At 32.4% G+C, this 21,521-nt stretch overlaps 1 protein-coding gene across 2 annotated transcripts in view; it reads left to right on the top strand.

The window, feature by feature from the left end:
- The window catches only part of LOC123693104 (terminal nucleotidyltransferase 5C), a 186,320-nt gene extending 168,675 nt beyond the window's left edge, over nucleotides 1–17,645 (top strand). For both annotated transcript variants that reach the window (XM_045638065.1, XM_045638066.1), the window contains 2 exons: nucleotides 11,828–12,777; nucleotides 13,504–17,645. In XM_045638065.1, the coding sequence (XP_045494021.1) occupies nucleotides 11,828–12,777; nucleotides 13,504–13,759 (1,206 nt within the window). In that variant the 3' untranslated portion in view covers nucleotides 13,760–17,645. The remainder of the gene's footprint in view (nucleotides 1–11,827; nucleotides 12,778–13,503) is intronic.
- Nucleotides 17,646–21,521: the final 3,876 nt, after the last annotated feature.

Here is a 21,521-nt window from a genome sequence, read left to right as displayed (position 1 = left end):
CCCATTTCTTATTCAATGGCTAAACTATTCATGAATTTGTTTTTAAAGATCATAAATAAAAATGTATTTTGCTCTATGAATGTTATTTTAATCTCCGATTATAAAACGTAGTTATGGGTCTATTATAATTTAACTTTATTTCGGCGTTTCTCGATATTATTGTGTCGAAATAAGCCCTTACAAGGGCTTATCAGGGAAGGATTTTTGAATGTACGTATATGGCCAGCATAATAAAAACGTTGGGCAAACGTTGGCACTGGCTTCTTGGATTAATCGTGTGACATTTCAAGTACACGCCCTCTTTGTACAAACATGATCATAGTATAATATAAAACAGTAGATAAGATAGTATTTGAATATTTTAACTATGTAATGGTAATATATTCTATACTCTATGTTTATACTTTATTGTATCCCAGGCAGTCGGCTAGCGTCCCATATCACGGCCCTCTGTGTATTCGATTTGTTTTTAACGTTGTGTCTTTGAAGGTATATTTTAAAACTAATTAGCTTCGTAAGGTAAATTAATTATTTCTATTCGTAATTGTATGGCATAATATGATCTACGAGATTAAATAAAAGTACATTGGCCTGATTTTGAACCGTAATTAATTTTTTAATGCAATTATAACGTAACGAGTAAAAGTATTTATGGTCAAATTTGAATCTTCAAATATATTTCTACAATGACCTAACGGATACGATTTGATTTGTATTTATACTACATAGTAATATAGTAGTACATAGTAGGTACATGATAACAGTATGAGTGTTGTAGAGCCAACAATCTTCCCTGCTCTTATTCAATTATACCGATTGACTTTTAACAATAAGAAGTAAATTGTACTTCATTCAGATTAAACATACGATTTCTATATAGTAACGCGTCCATAGTGACTCATATCATCATATTTTCATGACATCACGTTATTAATCACATCTGACAATAAATAACATCTTTTAATTATTTTTTTATTGATTACCTGAATAGACCAGTTTCCCGAAAGGTCTTTATACAAATAAATTAAAATTATAAACCAACCAAGTAAACACAACTAAAAACATTATTTTATTCAAAACTGAAAGTTAAATTGTTTCATAAATAATAAAAATACTGAAGATATATTTCAGACAATAAACAAGAATCGGACTTCCTTTATTATAAGAAGTATGATACTAATCTAAACCAGATCTTTTGCGCCGTTTTATTTCTGTGCAATCTTATCCTGTAATAAAACAATAAGTTATCTTGAATCACTTGTTTTTAGTTAAAATATCTATGGGTATCGCGGTCAAGGCGACACCCTGATACCATGTTGAATGTTCTAAACAAAAACACATAAGATACATATTCGAAAAACAACATCTCATATTGTCATGGGTGCGATAATCAAGATAACATTCACATATTGTACGTAATCAAAGGAATTTGACCTTTGTGTGTATTATAAAACAGTTCAATATTATTTTATTTGTAATACACAAAAGCGTTCTGCATTCGTCCGGTATGTTAATGAATGATGTAATCTGTAAAAACCGAGGAGCCATTGAACGATTTGAATGTGGAATTGTGTTTTAATTTTTTTATCTGTGAAATTTATAATACGTGTGTTTATTATCTATATGATTATCTGTAAACACGTCGCGTGACCGTGACATACGTTGACAGGTGTCATGTTCGACCAATTAGAACTTGGGTTAGCGCCCGGCCCTTCACACAAATTAAGTAATGATTACATTGCGCTAGTAACATTTAATTCAAAATTACTAATTATTATTAAGCAATACCTACTTCTAATGAATATGAACAGCAGTGAATTCTAATGCGACCAGCAAATTAATTAAATATGTAGGTACGTCATACGAAATTACGATGGTACCAAAATCATTGCGATAATCACTAAAACAAAGTCACTTCCTCTGTCCCTATGTCCCTTTGTATGCTTAAATCTTTAAAACTACGCAACGGATTTTGATGCGGTTTTTTTAATAGATAGAGTGATTCAAGAGGAAGGTTTTAGTATATAATTTATTAGGTTTAAGTCAAAGCGGGCGAAGCCGCGGGCGCGGCGGTAAGCTAGTATAATAATAAATGAAAATAGCTCTGAAGGAATGTGACTTGATTGTTGTCACATTGTTACTTCGGTATTTCTTTGATGATACCTAACTTTTAAGTATCTTTTTCCGGAAAAAGAAAGTACCTATTATTTAAAAGTTTAATCGCATTACCTTAATTATCATGAAAGTCGTTATCAAATGGGTAATATAATTGACATTGATTAAATTTATCTATCATGAATAAATATAGGTACTTAAGTCATGTCCAATATTTATAATTCAATCAAAATCATAACTTGAAAAATAATGCGCAGTTAAGTTTAATTCATGAACGTCCTTGACTATTTCATATAATATTTTAATATGGCGCTCTATAAAAATAAATGGTAAAATGTCGAAAATGAACTGAACACTATTTTTATTTTTTAATATCTTGATGCTTATCTTTTTAGTTCTATAGTGAATAACTTATTGAACAAATATTGTTCTAAATAATCATTAACTGACGTAAATTCGTTACGTTGAATATTGATGAGATTGAAGCGAGATTCAAAGTCCAAATCAACAAAAAGAAAGTAATATTTTTATACCCAACATTAACTACCACACTACTCAAATAATATTATTTAGATTATTAAGATTTTTTCTTCGATTTCGTCTTTTTATCCTGGCTGTAAGTAAAAAAAAGATTTGAAAAAAAAATTGACAAACGTCAAATTTTCCCGCTCAAAGCCGCGATGTATCAGATCGGTCTAGTTCCGTTTCGTATTACGCAGCCCACGTATGCCGAGGCCATGCTAATTAGTGGCCTCACGAAATCGAAAGTACGTCTAGATGTAGGTTGCGACTAGCGCATAAAGGAACGTTATAGAATTACGATTTGGCGCGAATTTGTTCTATTTATGGAATGAATTTTATATCGACGTATCGAAAGACAATTATTCGAATTAATTAATATTTAATGTAGTTCGAAAACGGCGTTACGTAAAAATAACGTTACTTGCATTGACTATAAATAAGAGTATTATGATTTGGAGAATTCAATGATATCAAAATTCTTCAATACATACAAATAATGTTTGAAAATATTAAATACATATATAATACGTGTAACTGAACCTCAAAAATAAAAATGTATTAGAAAGCCACTATGCATAGAGCCCATCATGCAACACTACAAGCGAAGTCGCGAACAAAGAGCTAGCCTTGAATATTTATGAAACAGTTTAAAAATCGTGTTACCGATGAAATTGTGAGGTAATACTGATTATGATTCTGAACTAGAATCACGTACGAATGCTAATTTTATCGAAACCGAAAGCATCTTTCAAAGGAACGCAAACAATAAAGCTATCGACCTTAATTTACGGATGTCCGGTCTGAATACCATTATGTAATATACAGTTTATTAATTGTATAATTACATGGTAAATCAGCACTTGTGTCAATGTAAAGGAAGGCACATGTAATTTCATTATTATTTTGAGATGCCTTTGGCAGAATGCCTACTTATATATATATCATCTTCATGGTATACCTAATATCTAATACAATTTTTCTAGTCGAACCTTCATTTATTAAATCTATTTTTAATCGTAATAAGTAATAACTATAAATGACAGTTTTATTAGATTGATTAACTACAGTTCTTACAATTTTCTAACTGTGAGATTATTTACATACTGATTAAATTGTCTACATAATTGTTCAAACAATGAGATTAATTCTTATTAGTGTCCACAGAATCACACGATCTTTTCCTTTAAACAATTGTTGCAAAAGGATATAATTATTGCAATTTCTTTTGACATCTATGTAGTGTTTAATTCATTAACTTAACCGCTATTTAATCACGGTTTTCTGCGTTTATATTAATCATAATAATCGAACGTTTATTATCAAAGGATTATTTTAAAAGCACTTTAAATTACATGTTACACAGAATTAATTTTGTTTCAAGAAACACTATAGATTTCAGATAATCACATACTTATTTTACTTTCTTATTTTTATAATCATAATTTATATTGTTTTTACGTTTCTGTTAAATATTTAAGCATAGGAATTATAAAAAGACATAGAAAATACAACACAAAAGAGCAGTGTTATACATTTTAATTCAGGTAGATTTTATACCAACATTTATTAGCATTTTATGTTTATTAATTACCTATATTAAACCACAAAAGGTCGTTTCGTAGTTTCTACAGCATCAATTTAAAGGATGCTCTTATTTTTCCTTTTTCTGTGATACCCAGAGGCCTTAGACAAAGTAACTCGCAAAGTAAAAAGTAGAAATCGCAAAAATGTATGGGATTGACATACGCCGCGTTAGATCACGTGGTCTATCTATGTCAATCCCATACATTTTTGCGATTTCTAACTTCGTTATCGTTTGGCAATTGTTACTTTGTCTAAGGCCTCCTGTTATTTCCAAAAAATTGACTAGGTACTTTTAGATAGACACAGGGTAAAAATTTAAACTGCTTACTCATTGTTTACTATCAATGTGAATCTTTGACGCGAGTCGTGACACCAACCACTTGTAATATTATGTTGTTTTGTTGCCGTTGACGCAAGTTCAGCACAATGGTAAAATACGATTTATTCAGTTGTTTAAATTATAATAGTGTTGTGTTTATCATACTGGTTGGTATTGTTTACTATGCTTTGTACTTGTGTTTCCCTATGAAGGAGTATAACTTGGTTTTGTTTCAATTCCGTTTAGGTTATTTTCTGTATGTTGATGAATACTATGTATACATATATCTTCTTTTTTACTCATATTGTACTATTTACATTACATAAGTGTCTATTTTTCTTATTAATATAAGTTAAAAAATAACTAAAAACTACTTTTTTGTTTATTTAACTATCAGCAATTACATGACATTATTTGTTGTATATGTGTAGGTATGTATGTAAGTGGTATGTATTGGAATTAAAATTTCGATCACAAAAAAGTCACCTTGAATCATGCTTGAATCACAGATTTATGTAAAACCACAGATACACAAAGGCATTCGTTTTTCAATGTAATTACGTAAATTATATCAAAATACGTTTGTACCATGACCTTGAGAGCTGCCCTAAATAATCACAGGTTAAAAATAGTCACAGATTAAAAATAATTGTGACGTATGCATGTATTTGTCGCGGCTTTTTATTTGTAATTCAAAGCGGATTCAGAGGTCATTCAGGCCATATTTTTACCGGTAAAATATGCAATTTTAATATTTAGATGTTTGTAATCTATTTTTGTTTATACCTTCGTTTTGTCTCTCGAACTAAATAATAAATATTCTGTAGATTAATATAAAACATGTCTGTCCTGTCTGATGTGATAATTAATTGAATATCTATTATCACACCACAGGATCACATACAAAAACAAACTAGCGGTAGTTACAAAGCAAATAAAGTTTAAAAAAAGAAACGACTTATAAAAATAACACAATATTTAGTTCTTTCTATTGAATTATATCAGAAAGCCAAAAAAAAAAATGTAGGTAAAAGGTATTTAGATTGGTATGCAAAAGAAGAGTTATAAATCATTAAAACCTCAATTAGCTTCATAATCGATTCCACTATTTAGACATGATTACCAAATACAAAAACTTTAAGAGGATATAAATATATTTTCTCTCCATTCTATTATTAATTATTGAATAATACGTAGATAAATATCTTTATTTATATGAATAATATTCAATAATTACAATATAATTATTTCGCATTGTATTCTATCACGCGTTTAAAAGATGTCACAGTGTAATTATATTCACTTCATGCTAATTAGTATCGAAATAATGAGTTTCCTTAATCAAAATAAATATATGTACGTATGAATGTCGTAATGCCTTTAGAATACCTATATTAGACACTTTTTAGCGTTCATGAAAAATATTTTTATTTTTATTTATTGCATGTGCTCGAACGACTAAATCAAATCTTTTTCAGATTTATTTGGAGCTAAAATATCTATGCTGCTGTTTCTGTAAAATCTAATTACAGAGTATTCTAAAATCTTAATTTCTGTAAATTAATCTACGGAGAAGAACCGGCAATAAACTCCATAGTTGCTCTTTTAAATCATGTCAGTTTTACAATTAAATTTTACAAAATACATGTGTAACATCATATATTATAATAATATGCCAAAGAACTATCCTGTGGTATTTACGCGACAACCCTCCATGGGTTTTTATCATCCATATATTCCTTAATAGTGTAGTAGGCTCTCTGAACTAGTACATTTTTTATATAAGTTTTAAATCTAGAAATACTAAACTCTTTTCAACAGTTTATATCTAAGTTACATACACAAAATACATTAAAATAAAGTTTCCCTCGCACGTTTTCATAGTAAGGGTCATCAGAGCATTCATTCATTGTGTGGAAATAAATCACACCGTAACGTAACAGCGCCGATTCGCACGGTACGTTTCACACGCGAAGTTCACGATCGCAATCGCGTACGGTGTCAATAGTTGCCGTCTGCCGAGTTTTTTTATTTTTTTTATTTTTATTTGGACGTTTAATTCAGTAATTAGTAATTTAAATACGGAAACAGGGAAGTTATATCAATCCTACGCGCTAATTTAAAATTGACAAGCAGATAAGTCAAAAGATCGTATATTTATTTCCAAAACAAAGAAAACTGCTACACAATAAACTTTTTATAGACATAATTAAGTATTCAAGCACTAAATTTGTTTAAAATTGTATCAAATATAACCAACATTGAGAAATAATTTGGAATTTATCACTTTGCAAAAGTAAATTGCAAAACTTACGTAAGTGTTTAAATTGATTGTACGCGTATCTAACATACGATGTATCGAAATTTTTACATCCATTATGAAAATATAATTCTCACAATTTTCGCAATAAGCCATTAGAATAGCCAACCATGACGATATTTTTGTGATACTCATATTTAAAATTTTGTTATTTATTGTGTAAGTTATAGACCACATAACAACACTTAACTTGTTCTAGGCTCATGCTCTATAGCATTTAAATTTTAAACTCACGAATGCAAGTTTTAATTTGTTATTTATTTAGAATATCGTTAATTTTAATAACCAACAGTTCAGAGTAGTAGGTATACTTTGGCATAAATCCGTCAATTAAAAATAAATAGCTGTCAGATTGAGAATGCATATGAACATTGAGTTTTTTTATTCTTCAATTCCTGATATCAAATCAAACGTATTGTTTGCAAAACCAACAACCTAATCACGTTTATTTAAACACGATCGCATGATAATCTGTTTTATAACCATTATTGAAAAAAATATGCATTTACGACTCGATTTCCTCAATCCAAAGTAAAATTTAGGAAACAATTACGCTCGATCATGTGTTAATTGAAACAAAGTCTAGTTTAAATTCGTTAGTCGTGAACGAAACGACCTCAGATCGAAATATAAAATAACAAAGGTCACAAACTATCATGTTATAAATGTTTTTAATTTTTATCTTGTGTTTTTATTGCTAATGTAAATTACTTTCACGATAAGCTTTATGGAATTATGGTCGATACATTATCGTATTATTGCGCGGTTTAGGCGATCTAGGTTTTAGAATTATAATTAATCGTTTTAATATATGTACGTCACTTGGAATATCTAAAATGGATTATCTGATCATGCCTGTACTTATAGTATACTAGCTTTCCGCCTGCGGCTTCGCCCGCGTTTTCAAAGAAAAACCGGCAAGGTTCCCGTTCCCGTGGGATTTCCGGGATAAAACCTAGCCTATGTTACTCGTGGATAATGTAGCTTTCGAATGGTGAAAGAATTTTTAACATCGGTCCAGTAGTTTATGAGCCTATTCATTACAATCAAACAAACAAACAAACAAAGTTTTCCTCTTTATAATATTAGTGTAGATAAGTCATATTATTTAATAATATCACTAAATGAAGACATATTTCAAGCATAGTTTTGACCTCCTTACAATTAGCTAATGTTAATTTGTGAAATAATAAACGTTGAAGAATGTATACAGATAATGGACATGTACTTGGTATTGCTATTTATTGATGGAACTGCATTATAGATTACAAAACAAAACACTTTACTAATATCACATGATATTTAATTAAATTATGACCGGTTGTATAGATTACTCATCAGCCAGGAAGAAAACGATAAATATGATTCACTTATATAAATCTTCAGTCAGTATTATGTGTTTACCTATATCTTTAATTTAGAGCGAATAAATATCACGTACAATTGAATCTATAATCCAATATTTACATTGTAATAATCCATCATCCAATAAGAATGGCAATTAATAAACATTACTCGATTTAAATAAGTATGATAATTATTGTGATTTATTCCTTACATGGCGCCTAAGCATTACCTGAATCGCTTACATCCCATACGTGCTGAATGTCTCATTATATTGCCATTAAATATAAATAATTCAGCTTTTTTATAGAAATAGAATGCCATTTGAGTTAATTAGTGAGGCATTTTTGTCGCATCTTCATTTACACTCATCATATTACTTATATGGATGGCACCAAAATTATATTTAAATAACATAATTTTGTATCCAATTAAGAAAATTATATGTAGCAGGGTCAAAACGCCTAAAATGGAACTTAAATGAGGAAAAGATGAGTCCTCCTTCACGCCTCAAATTGAAGGCAAACAGAATGCATCATTTCGATGAAGATATATAAATAATACCCAAAACGTAATGTAAACTGAGCAATGATCATTTTTTCTAGTCCTTGACTTGATTCGAGATTTTTCTAGATGAATGCGTCAGAACTATTTGAACACTAATATTATTTAAAGGTACACGGAGGTTAATTTTATCGTGTTCTTAGCATTAAATTTAGTTTACTGAACGACCCAAACTAAACTTGGAGAAAATTGGTTCCTAGCATAGAAATCTTAATGTTCTTAGTTTGTGGTACCGACTTGTACCTTGAAAGAAGAGGGAATACACAAAAAAATTCTCAACATTTTTCAAGTTTTATTAATTTCATTTATAAACTAAATCCAATTGAAAAATAATAATTAGAAAGAAAGAAAGCATTTATTTCTACACACACAAGCACACAACAATAAACATTACAAATGAGTATGAGGAATATTTAAAGAAAAAAAAAGAAAACAATAAAGTAAAATAAAATAATAATAAAACCATCAAATTAATGTGTGGTTGCGTGCGCCAAAAAAGGATGCCACCCAGGATACCTGAGGCATAATGCCTCAGCACTACACTCATTAGGAAATTAAAAGTGTCGAATAATTTAGTATACAATATAGAATTGAATGAAGTCATATTCTTTTTTATTAGTTTGGCATATTGTTTGATGCTGCAAATTCAAAAGTAAAAAGTATTTCAACTTTTTAAAATCTCTATTGTCTCGATTAATTAAAACTAATCAGCATACCTTAACTATCTATAAGAAATGACAACCCTAGAAATTAAAAATACAAGCTAGACTTTATATTGGTGTAGCTTAAAATAGAACAAGTAACAGGTGACAACCCTGTCCTTGAAACCAGCCGTGGGGTTGTAGTGGTATATAACTTCTTCCAGATTGTATTATAGTTAAAACAAAGTAATGAAACAGAAAGACGAAGCTCGGAAGACGCAACCACACCGTCCTTGACACACTTTCGGGACAAACGCCTGGAGCTTTCTCATTCCTTCCTAATTGTTTGTAATTAAGTGTAATGGTGCATTTTAGAACATTAAAGCAATTATATTCACAATCCATCAAATATTTGATCGCTGCTTCGTCAATGATTTTGCAATTTTCTTCTGTATTACCTAGCTATGTCATCATCGGTAATGTTTAACAAATTGAACACAAATTAAAAAGCTTCATTAGGCAAATAGTTACCGACGAAACGTTTGAAGATTTTACGATCTGACAAATGAAAAAGGTCTTTTATTTAGCTTAGGTAGAATAACTTTGTAATACCTATTTAAAGTAAATCTCGCTAAGTGATTGAGTTTTGCCGCAGTGTTAGGGATGGTAACAAAAAAAATTAAGGCTTTTGATGTTTACACAATCTATACATATAATAAATCTGTAGAAGGGTCAATTCTGTACATTGAAAATATTGAAAAAATAACTAGCAGGGGGTGTTACTGGATCGATACCAAACCCAAATATGTGATTAAAAAAATTTTTGTCTGTCTGTCTGTCTGTCTGTATGTGAAGACATCACGTGAAAACTACCGGTTCGATTTCGATGAAACTTGGTATAATTATACCTTATTATCCTGGGCGTAAAATAGGATACTTTTTATCCTGGAAAAATACGTAGAAAAAAAATTAATCTCAATTTTTCAGTTATCCATAGACGTTGTTCTGTAGTAGGTACCGCGAACACACGTTGCGTATTATTATAGACCTAGCCGTATTTGGGTCCAATAGATATTTATAAGATGTCATTGTCCGAGTTACTCAAAATGGAGAAATAAACCATCCACGCAAAGACCGACATCTGCGCGGACGGAGTCGCGGGCGGAAGCTAGTTGTAAATAAATGTACTCTTTAGTCTTTGCTTTTCATCATTGGAGCTCATAAATGAGAGTCTCTAGAGAAGCAATTGTTATATTAAACCGAGATAACCGAGAGACAAATGTTTTCATAACAGGAAAGTTTAAAATAAACTTGGCTACATTGTCTCATTACTTTAAGTTAATAAGTCATTCTATAAATCTTAATTATTAATTGTGGTGCATTTAATAAAATAAATATACATGATTTAAGCTAGAAATTTCTTATCTGTATCTTACAAAATAAAATACGCAGTAAAAAAAAAAGACGGGTTGCACTTCGGGAGTGCCGGCAGAAGTGAAAACTTGATTATTAACGTTCAGCATATTTGATATTTTGGAATGGTATCCGTCTTACGCATGGAATATAAGGGCTAAAAAAAAAGTCCGTCTTACGCTTTTTCGATCAGGCCACGTGTCCTGACGCGAGTTTAAGATTTTATACCCAACGCCGCTAAAGAAGTTTTCACTTCAAAAAGAATCCTCCGCAAAGCTAATGTTATCGATTTACTAAATATGATAAAAATGAAAATATTCCTTTGAATGATATCAAAACCTATTATCATTCATAGACCCTCTTTTTATTAACAATAGCAACTGATACGTTCGAATAATCAGAGTACATTAAAATTGATTATACGACAATTTGTTTTTATTACTCTTAAAAAGAATTGTTATATATGCGTTCTTCCATAAGTTTTCCACCTTTGACTAGCGGCTTGTAAGTTCTTCTGTCTGAACATAACGAGGTCTTGAGTTGAACTCAGCTGATAAATCTATACAATCTAAACAAAGTTTTGTATTAGTGGTACATTGAATAGAAGCAATCCATATTTTATTTACCAATGGATAGATTCTTTTATAATATAATAATCTCTCGTTACTTAGAGTACATGTATTTTCACTGAAATCTTTAGAAATCCGAATTTCAATGCATATATTCTATCAGGTTTACAAACATTAAATGAAATAAGCAACAATTTGTTTAATGACGAGCTATTTAATATTATTAAGGCGTTAATGGCCAATTAATATGTATTCTTATTAGAAACGAATTTGGTATTTCAATTATATTATGTACTTGATATTAAAATACCGGTTGAAATTACTCTAAAATTTAACACAATTTTTTGAATGGACATAATATTCTCCTCTCTAATTTAATCGTGTGATATGTTCTTTATATTTTGCACATATTAATATAAAATGTATTTTGTTGCAGAGCGAATCGAGCTACACCTCTTCGGAAGAGGGCTGCGGCGGCGGAGAACGCCACGCCGTGCTCAGCTACGAGCAAGTGAGGAGACTGAATGATGTTATGGATGAAGTGGTTGCCATACACGGCCGAGGCAATTTCCCGACCCTGCACATTCGTCTGCGCGAGCTGGTGGCGGGCGTCCGGGCGCGACTGGAAGCTGCGCAGACAGAAGGCGGGGCGGGCATCACTGTACGGGACGTCCGTCTCAACGGCGGCGCCGCCAGCCACGTTCTCACCGACCATCCGCAACCTTTTTCTGACATCGACCTCATATTCACCGCGGAACTGCCCACAGCGCGCCACTGCGATCGCGTCAAAGCCGCAGTCCTCGGACATCTATCCACACTGCTGCCCGCCGCGACCCCCCGCCGCAGGGCCACTCCAGCAGGACTCAAGGAAGCCTACGTCTCTAAAATGGTTCGAGTAAACTCAGACGGAGACCGCTGGTCGCTGATTTCACTGGGAAACTCGCGCGGCCACAAGTCCGTCGAACTCAAATTTGTCGACACGATGCGTCGCCAGTTTGAATTCTCCGTAGATTCATTCCAAATTGCACTGGATTCTTTGCTTGCATTCCACGAATGCGCTCAGTTGCCGATCGGAGAGAACTTCTACCCGACTGTAGTTGGGGAATCGGTTTATGGTGATTTTCATGAAGCACTTTGGCATCTATCTGAAAAATTAATCGCTACGAGACAGCCTGAAGAGATCCGCGGTGGTGGCCTGTTGAAGTATTGCGCGCTGCTCGCGAAAGGCTACAGACCGGCGCGGCCTGACAAAATCAAAACCCTGGAGCGCTACATGTGCTCAAGATTCTTCATAGACTTCCCAGAATTGGGACAACAACGAGCCAAACTTGAGGCATACCTCCGAAATCACTTTGTTGGCCGAGAAGAAGAGGCGCTAAAGCACAGGTAATTTTATTTTATTTTAATTTTTTTGTTTTTTATGTTATTAGATTTCATTTAGAATTTGATGTACCTTAGTTTTTCCACAATAATGCGTATCTAATAATCTGTTTTTATGGTTTTTTTATATGTAGTATATGCGAGAATCCATATAAGTCAAAGTGATCGTATATTCAATACTATTACAAATTAGAATAACCGCAGACATTTCACTGTATCTAGACTGCAGTACATTGAGTAATAGATACTTTAAACACGTACGTTTTTCCACTTAACACAAAGTTCTTTGACGATGTAATATAACCCGTTTTTCTGGTTTCATATAACATGACATTGGATTCTAGAGAGCTTTTTAGATTACCACAATTATTTAAAACCAGTCTAGACTTGTTGCCAAGGGCAAAGATTCGGAATACAATCCTCGATATATTTCTAAACATTGGAACCTTTTTGTACTTTAGCTCTTTAGGTATACTATCGTATAGTTTCATTTAAATGCTCGTCCCATCTTAAACACTTTTTGTGATACCTTATTTATACTTCGTTTTCACGACTCGTTCGTTCTATTTGATAGTTTTTTGTATGGTTACGTCTTCATCTTATTGAATTTTCGTTATTTAATGAAAGATTAATCAGGAGTCCAAGCATCCATCGTATTCATTAAAATTGTCAGCAAATTTGGATTCATAAAGGTAGTCCGGAACAAGTGATCTAGATGTGTTTGTTTGTCAGGTACCTGACGCTGCTGCACGGCGTGGTGCGCGAGTCCACCGTGTGCCTGATGGGGCACGAGCGGCGCCAGACGCTGGCGCTGATCGAGGCGCTGGCGTGCCGCGAGCTGTGCGCGCGCGCGCCGCTGCTGCTGCCCGCGCTGCCCGTGAGCGTGCCCGTGCTGCCGCAGTACTACGTGTGCGTGTGCGCGGCCTGCGTGCCGTGCGCGGCCTGCGCCTGCTGCGACTGCTGCCGCCCCGCGCTCTGCCCGGCGTGACCGCCGCGACCGACCGACCATGAATTTAGTGCCAAATGTATATAATTATATGTATATGTGTATACGCTACGTGTATATAGTGTGAGATCGCGCGCGGTTACGCTCTGCGTCAATTCGATGTTGCTCACTGTACCCGGATCAATTGTTGTCAATTCGCGCCCGCGTCCCGACCCCGCCCCCGGCGACTCCGACGCGTCACTCATATTCCACTAGATAGGACGCCCGCTGAGGCGTGACGTAATTTTTAGTCGTACTCCTGTCGTGTTAGTTGCTTAACATGTCAGCAGTACGGAAATTATAGATCACGCGACGATCGAGGACGATGCGGCCCGACGCGGACGGTCCGCCCGCGAAAGACTAGTTAGTTATTTTTAAGCTTATGTTTAGATCGTCTCCGATAGTGTTATGGCATGTCTCTCTTCATAATGACCGCGCGAGCGATTAACAAACTCGACTCATTCATATTCCTAAAAACATCTTCCCCTATCTGGCGAAAGAAAACTGTGAAATGTTCGGTTGTTATGATCATTATGCAATGGCGTCCAACCGAACGCACACACCTGAATCTTTTGTGAGCTAGCCATCATATCTTTACCACACACATTCTCCTCCAACCCACACACACACACGCACGCACGCACACAGTCCCGATCAACTGGCCTTGAAACGCGACAAGGACGTAAACATCCAAATTTAAACATAGTGAGTAAAAAACAGGATTCAGACGCGGAGTTAGGTATAAAACTGGGCTCAATCTTGAGTAACTATTTTGAGGTCAAAGAAACGTTTCGTTCCTCGTTGATATAAACGACCTATTTTAATAGCTATTTATTAATCTATATAAATGTATGTATACACTTCTTTCATAGTTATCTAGTATTGTATACGAGTTATTGTAATACCAAAATGTAAAAAAAAATACGAAAAATAATTATAAAAGTAAGTCGTGTACAATACTGAGATTATCTTTTTATATTAAACACCATATAAATATTTTAAGAACATTTACAAGTTAGTAAATTCATGTAACAGAGTACTTAGAAACATGTTTTTTATTAATTTTAAACGTCTCAATAAATAAAAACAGTAGTCGGTATGCAAAATTGTGATTTAATTGTTGTAGATTTAATGTTGTCGATGATTATATACCTACTTAACATATTATCTAGTTAAATTCGATAGAGAGATATATTATTGTTGTATTTAATATAGATATACGAATGGTGTAAACAGTGTCCGGCCAATGTGCATGTCTTATATAGTTGCCAACGCAAAGTTATATGTATACAAACGTAGCATGGATTAATTCTAAGTTTTTCTATTAAATCCGGAGTACTCAAGTACAACCTGCTTATCTTTAAGAAACTTCGGAACAATTAACGATTTTATGAACGAATTTTTCTATCTTGCTCACTATCGAACCAAAATTTGAGATCTCATTTTTATTAGCATTCGAATGTTGATTTGCCTCGATTGTTTTGTTTTACTTCGCTCTTGGTATGTACACTGTACTGCGTGCCTGCGTTCTATCATAATGTTTTCATTTTATGTAATAAATTGTTGTTATATTATCTATCATAGATTATAATATACCATAGATATGTAGATTATAAATGAAATATAGCTACGTAATATAAATGTCTATATAATACTAATAAAAAAAGATATAAACAGTTTGAAAACACATTATGTATGAACGCAGCGCTATTTTTGGACAATGTAGTACTAAAATAAGACCATGATCATGATGTACTTAGTAATGTAATTTAAAGTACATAATGTAGCTAACAAAAATTTAAACTATATTCCATTCTATTAAGAATATTATTACTAGTATTACGCCTGGGATACGTTGATGGAATTAGTTTAGAACGAAATAGATCGGTCGTATGAGAGTCAAATGTATTGTTTAACGATAGATTAAGGCGTGTTTGTCGAATGCGAAGCCAGCCACAATAGTTTCGTTTCATGTTGATGAAGGAACTTTGTAGTACATGTGAAGTACACGATTCAAAGTGCACACTTGTCTACATTTATCTTCTGTTGTAAAAACTATTTCTATGTTTAATGCCTCGCTCGCTATCGAGGCAGGCATCTAAGTTGTGATTTGTTATTTTTGAATCTTTACTGTCATTTTCTGAATCTAATTATTCAAGCAAACATATTTACGACTGACGCACTGACGCATAATAGACACAAAGTAATTCTGTACAATCAACAATGAACGGTTGACGTATCACTTGAGTGATTAGATTCGTGCATCTGTGATCGATCGGCACTTTTCTTTAAACTACCTCCTCGTAAGAACTTTACAGACAATGTTTTTAAGGAGCTGTAACGAATACTTAAACTGTTTTGCTGAGTGATGATTTTTAGTTATGAAAAAAGCAAAGTCGTGAGACATTGTGAACCTAAATCAAATTATTTCATTACGTTGATTTGTTGGGCACTAAAACTAATTGAGCGATAGTTTATATATTAAGTATTCGATACAGAATATTGTTTACGCCTGTTTACTTATCGAGCTCTTCCTTATCAACACTTGTGACGAATCGCTTCCATAACGGTCTAAATAATATTATTCTATATACAATTATAACGGAGAGACATGATGTAGTGTAGGCTTTATTTTTTCTATAGTTACCATCAGTTTTCAGCTAGCCTTACTTTAATGTTTAATTTTTAATTCTATTACTTATGCATTATACAGCGTTTGTGTGTGTTCATTTCAAGCTGTTTATCAACTAAATCTTCCGCTGAATTTATATTATCGGAGAACTTTGAAATGCAAGATACGAAACGTAAACCATAATTATTATTCCTATTGCTTAAATTATGCTCTGAAAATAATATTATTTATAGAGAATAGAAACGTCAACAAAGGAACAAATAAATTATATTTTTGGTAGGCATGAAAATATCTAATTTAGAGATGAAAGCACACAAACGCAAAACGAGAACGTTGCGAAAATTCGGTAACGCGAAATTACAGTTCGATATTACAATATAATTATATGAAATTGTATTAGATCTGTTTATTTTTGGATATCGTTTCGAAGACTGAATAATGTTTCGTTTATAGGCCTAATTTGACGCGAAGTCAATAAACGAAATTACGCGTGTGACGTCATCACTTTGAGATGCGAGACGCGTGTAAGCAATAGTGAAAGTGCCGTGTCTCTTAATTAGGTGTGTTGATCTTTGACGACTACACGCCACTGCGATTTTTCTTATCAATCACGTCATTTTTATTCCTTCAAAGTGCCTTCATAAGGCCTTAGTGTTCGTTTCAAGGTTCGTTTAGACGTTTCTGACCGTACAGCTCATATGTCAAGTTTATTAATTGTAGTCTTCTTTTCAAAAAAAGATTATTAAAAGCATAATTTTATAGTAGAAATTTCCCAATATTCAAAGTAATTCATGCATAAGAAAATTTTCAATATTCCAAGAAATTCATGCATGATTGTTATTTTATAAGCTATTCGAGTATTGCGTAGAATTTTACATTCAAATAAGTAAAAAAAAATCGCAGTCGCGTCGCATGTCGTGTCGTGCGCGTGTCGCAGTATTGTAGTATCGAACGCCGAAGCGACGCCGGGCGCGGCCGCTCATATGTTCCAAGCGACCCCGCGCCCACCGGACTCTCTAGTTTAGGAGATGTTAGTACATAATGCCTTATGTTGTTTAAGCTTATAGGTTTATCAAATATATTTACTTAGTTATTATTTCTCTCTTCCGAGTTGCCTGTTTCGTATAGCAAGAAGCGTCGATTCGCTAATGGGTTACATAATGTTTATATATTTGTGAAGAGTTTTAAGCTATTGTATAAATTTTACAGAAAACTAAATAAAAATGTTGTGAAAATAAATTATAAAAAAGTGATAAACTGTGACTTTGTGTTTTCTTTCCTTTTCCTTATTACCCTCACCCAAAAGTAATACCTACTTTTAAGAATTCTTATAATAATTAATCAGAGTATCTATGCACAATTTTATTAGTAGAGTATGGCCGCCAAATATTGTACAATAACAGTCGTGAAATCGTAACACACCGTAACATACGTGACTGATAGTAACATACGTGATTTTGTTAAGCGTAGTGTACATTACAACTAATAATGCAGGAGATTTTTTTTACATTTCTGTTTTATATTGTTAATTAAATTATTTGATTAAATTACTTTAAAACTCAATAAAACAAATTTAAATATTAAAGAAAAAGTTTTATTTCTCAAATTTTGTATTTCTATAAGACTTACAAATGCAAGAATCATTCACAACTTATGATATTAATTACGAATACGAATTATTATAGTAAAAAAGTTACTAACTTCCGAAACATATATAGTTTTTGAAGTGGGTTCTCTTTATGTAAAAAAGTAAATTTTTAACTTTAGATTCTCTAGTGAGTACTACCCCTAAGAGCCGCTCACGGATGTTACGTAACACAATAGTAACACATGGTATCATTCGTGAATAAAAATATGGTTGGACATAACCTAAAAAGCCTTTATTCGCCAAAGTATTGTAGTAATAAGACGCCGCATAGTTTTATTTGTTACTAGAACACTAAAGCTACACACATAATTTAAATAATATAGTAAATTTGTATTCTTACCTTGCATAATTCTCACTCAAAATTATAAAAATGTTGCGAAGCAAAAATGCCGACTACCTTTCGATTAACTTTGACAGTAACAAAATGGCGATTTTTTTTCTAAAGGTTGGCCAACATGTAAATCGGTGTTGCCACTACTTAAAAATATTTTTGTGGCTTGGATATCTAGTTATTTAGGGTGTTATTTTATGGTAACCGTGCGTGAAGTATCATTCGTGAAAAAAAGTGAGACATAGTTTTAAGTGAGTTTTATATTAATTTCTTTTATGTTATTTTTATTAGAACTTGTTAAAACTATCCACAAGTTTACAGAATAATTTAGAAATACCAAAATTTTACAGGTATCAATAGATTTTTGCATAATTTTGTGACTTCAAAGTGTGAGATGACTAAGTGGGACACATGATTTTAGTATGGAAAGGAAAATAAGCATTTCAAAAAAAAAAATATTGAGCTTGTTAAAGGCACTCAAAATTAATTTAAATTATTAATATAATGATAAATATAACATAGTGAAGCTGAAACTATTTAAAAACTACCATAATTACTATATAAAAAAATCTGGTGCTATATAAAATGACAAGGACATTTTTTTTTTCTTGAATGTACAATTTTTGGCGGCCATACTCAGTAACGAACAGATCGAAGAACCCACATTTGTCTCTTTGTGTGGTTTATAAAATAATTGTTCATTTCTGTAAGAAACGATATACATAACAAACAATAGGTACATAATATACAATAACAACTTAGGCTGCAATAAGATTTAAGAACATATAGGTGTAGGTTCGATCCCTATACCATCGAATTAAATTTTACAATTATTCATAATAATGATTAGGTATAATTTCATACTTAGTAGAATGTGTGATATAGAATCTCATATATTATCAAAATACTGATTTTGATAGTATATGAGATTCTATATCACATATATTAAGTGCTAGACTTAAGCACTTTAGGAATTAAGCATGAACAGTTTAAGAGAAAATGTATCTTCACGAGGCCTCATAGACTTTATTATGTACTTAATAAACTGATGTTTCCTTGCTTTATGAGGGCCTACTATACATATAAGGAACATATAAAACCTCTGATCGCTGTCTTATTGGTTTATATCAAATTAAGATTATAAACAAAAAATATAGGATATTTTCAACTTTAATAGCAGACTTGAGCCGGGAAATTGTTGGTGTTGGGTAAGTAAAGCTGCTTGCCTGGTGCGGTGCCGGTGCAGGTGGAGCCGTCGTTACACTATAAGCATATTTTTCATAAGAAATTAGCTAATCTCTGTCGAAATTGATCTCTGACCGAGATTCCATCAAAAGAACTATAGCTGTACACTACCTACAAACAAAAACAAGCTTCTTATAAACACAAGTTACGTAACATCGATTTACATCTCATTAAGCCAGAAAGGACAAAACTACTGAATGAAAAGACATTGAGTGTCAAACATTCAAACTAGCTCTATAAAAATAAGTTTTTACACCGGCTATAAGCAGATCACGCCATAGAGAGGCTGTGAAGGCGAGAGCTATCAATATTCCTTAAGCACTAATTAAAATATTAGCGAATCATGTAACACACGATTTGAATAAGTTAACTTGGTGATAATAAAGCCTGTTTCATAATATTGTAATCTAAGAAGGGCTGACATTTAATTTTCCTAGTTTAAATGATGTCTATCCAATCGTTGTCACTAAAAGTCTCATCACTATGAGAGAAAGATTCATGAATTATTTACCCATTATATTACGTTTATTTCAGCGCTTAAAATGCCCATTAATTTAGTACAAATTTATATTTTTACTACTTATTAACATTTATATCGAAATAACATCGAACAAAAATTACAAAATAATTAGAAAAATTATTTTGTAATTTTTGCATACTTTGTTTAAAACGCGTAACAATTGATAGTCAAAATGTCTCATGTATCTATTGTATTAAATACTGACTATTTTTAAAAAATTAATAGAGAAACATTAAAAAAACCAACAATCATTAAATTGTTTCAGTAATTAGTGAGTTAACAGTGGTAACTATCACGACTTTCTTTTATATAACATAATTATAGGTATATTATAATATAGTCTATGTGACTCAAAAAATCAACTTTCTGCTGGTGAAAGAATTTTGAAAATCGGTCGAGTAGTCTTTGTGTAAAAATAACATATGTACATACAAAAACACAATTGTTTCCTCATTCTAATATTAATCTTAATATAGATAGATGTGACAGAAAGATAAATAAAACGTAAAATAAGTTTCCAACTGCTGGTTGGAAGAACTTCAAGAAAGCTAGCCGTTACAGACTTACAGCGATTGCAGTCCAAGTTTACAAGCAATCAGAACTTTGTTTCTGTACACAAGATCCGAATTCTCTTTTTCAAGAGCACAGTCGACAAAACTCGATTACAAACTAAAAGTTTTATATGTTTATTGTATGAACTGAAAAGTTGAATAGTTTAAATCAACATAAATACTCATTACTCATGGGATCGACTCTATGAATGCGTTTTGAATCCATGATTTTTTTTGGGTATCATTTAAGCTATCACCAATTTAATTAGCTTTTTGTTTCTCAAATAATAGGGTTTGTCCTCAAAATAGTAGATCTGCCACCAAAATGTAGTCACCAAATAATGCAAAATCTGTTCCACAATAAATCACCTAAAATCCTGAGATATAAGGTCTAGTACCAAATAAATGTTTTTGTATGTATTATAATAGGTGTGTCCTAATAAGTATTTCAGCAAACTAATTTAAAGAGATCACCAATAAATCATATTATGTTACTAGAAAATTATATTCAAATTTTTTAACGAAAATCCAATCCTTGCTTTGCGACCGTTTCTTCTTTGGTATTGTGCCTTCATCAGTGTCAGTACCTTCCTCATTTTCCTCCTCAGACTCCAATATCGGCACTTTCTCCACGAATGATTGCTCGACAAACGACTATAAACAAATTATCCACAACGATAATAAAATGCATCTACAACAATGAACGTGAAATCGCGAATGAAGTAAACTTGCATCTCTCTCAATCAATCTTTAAAGTCAATTTTTAAAGCGCGCCTATTTGTCCCCGCCCCTTTGATCATTTTTTCATTAAAATTATAAATTGATGTATTAAATTGGT

The sequence above is a fragment of the Colias croceus genome, chromosome 7 (genome assembly GCF_905220415.1).
Source record: "Colias croceus chromosome 7, ilColCroc2.1".
NCBI classification, from domain to species: domain Eukaryota; kingdom Metazoa; phylum Arthropoda; class Insecta; order Lepidoptera; family Pieridae; genus Colias; species Colias croceus.
This window is presented reverse-complemented; position numbering and strand designations above follow the sequence as displayed.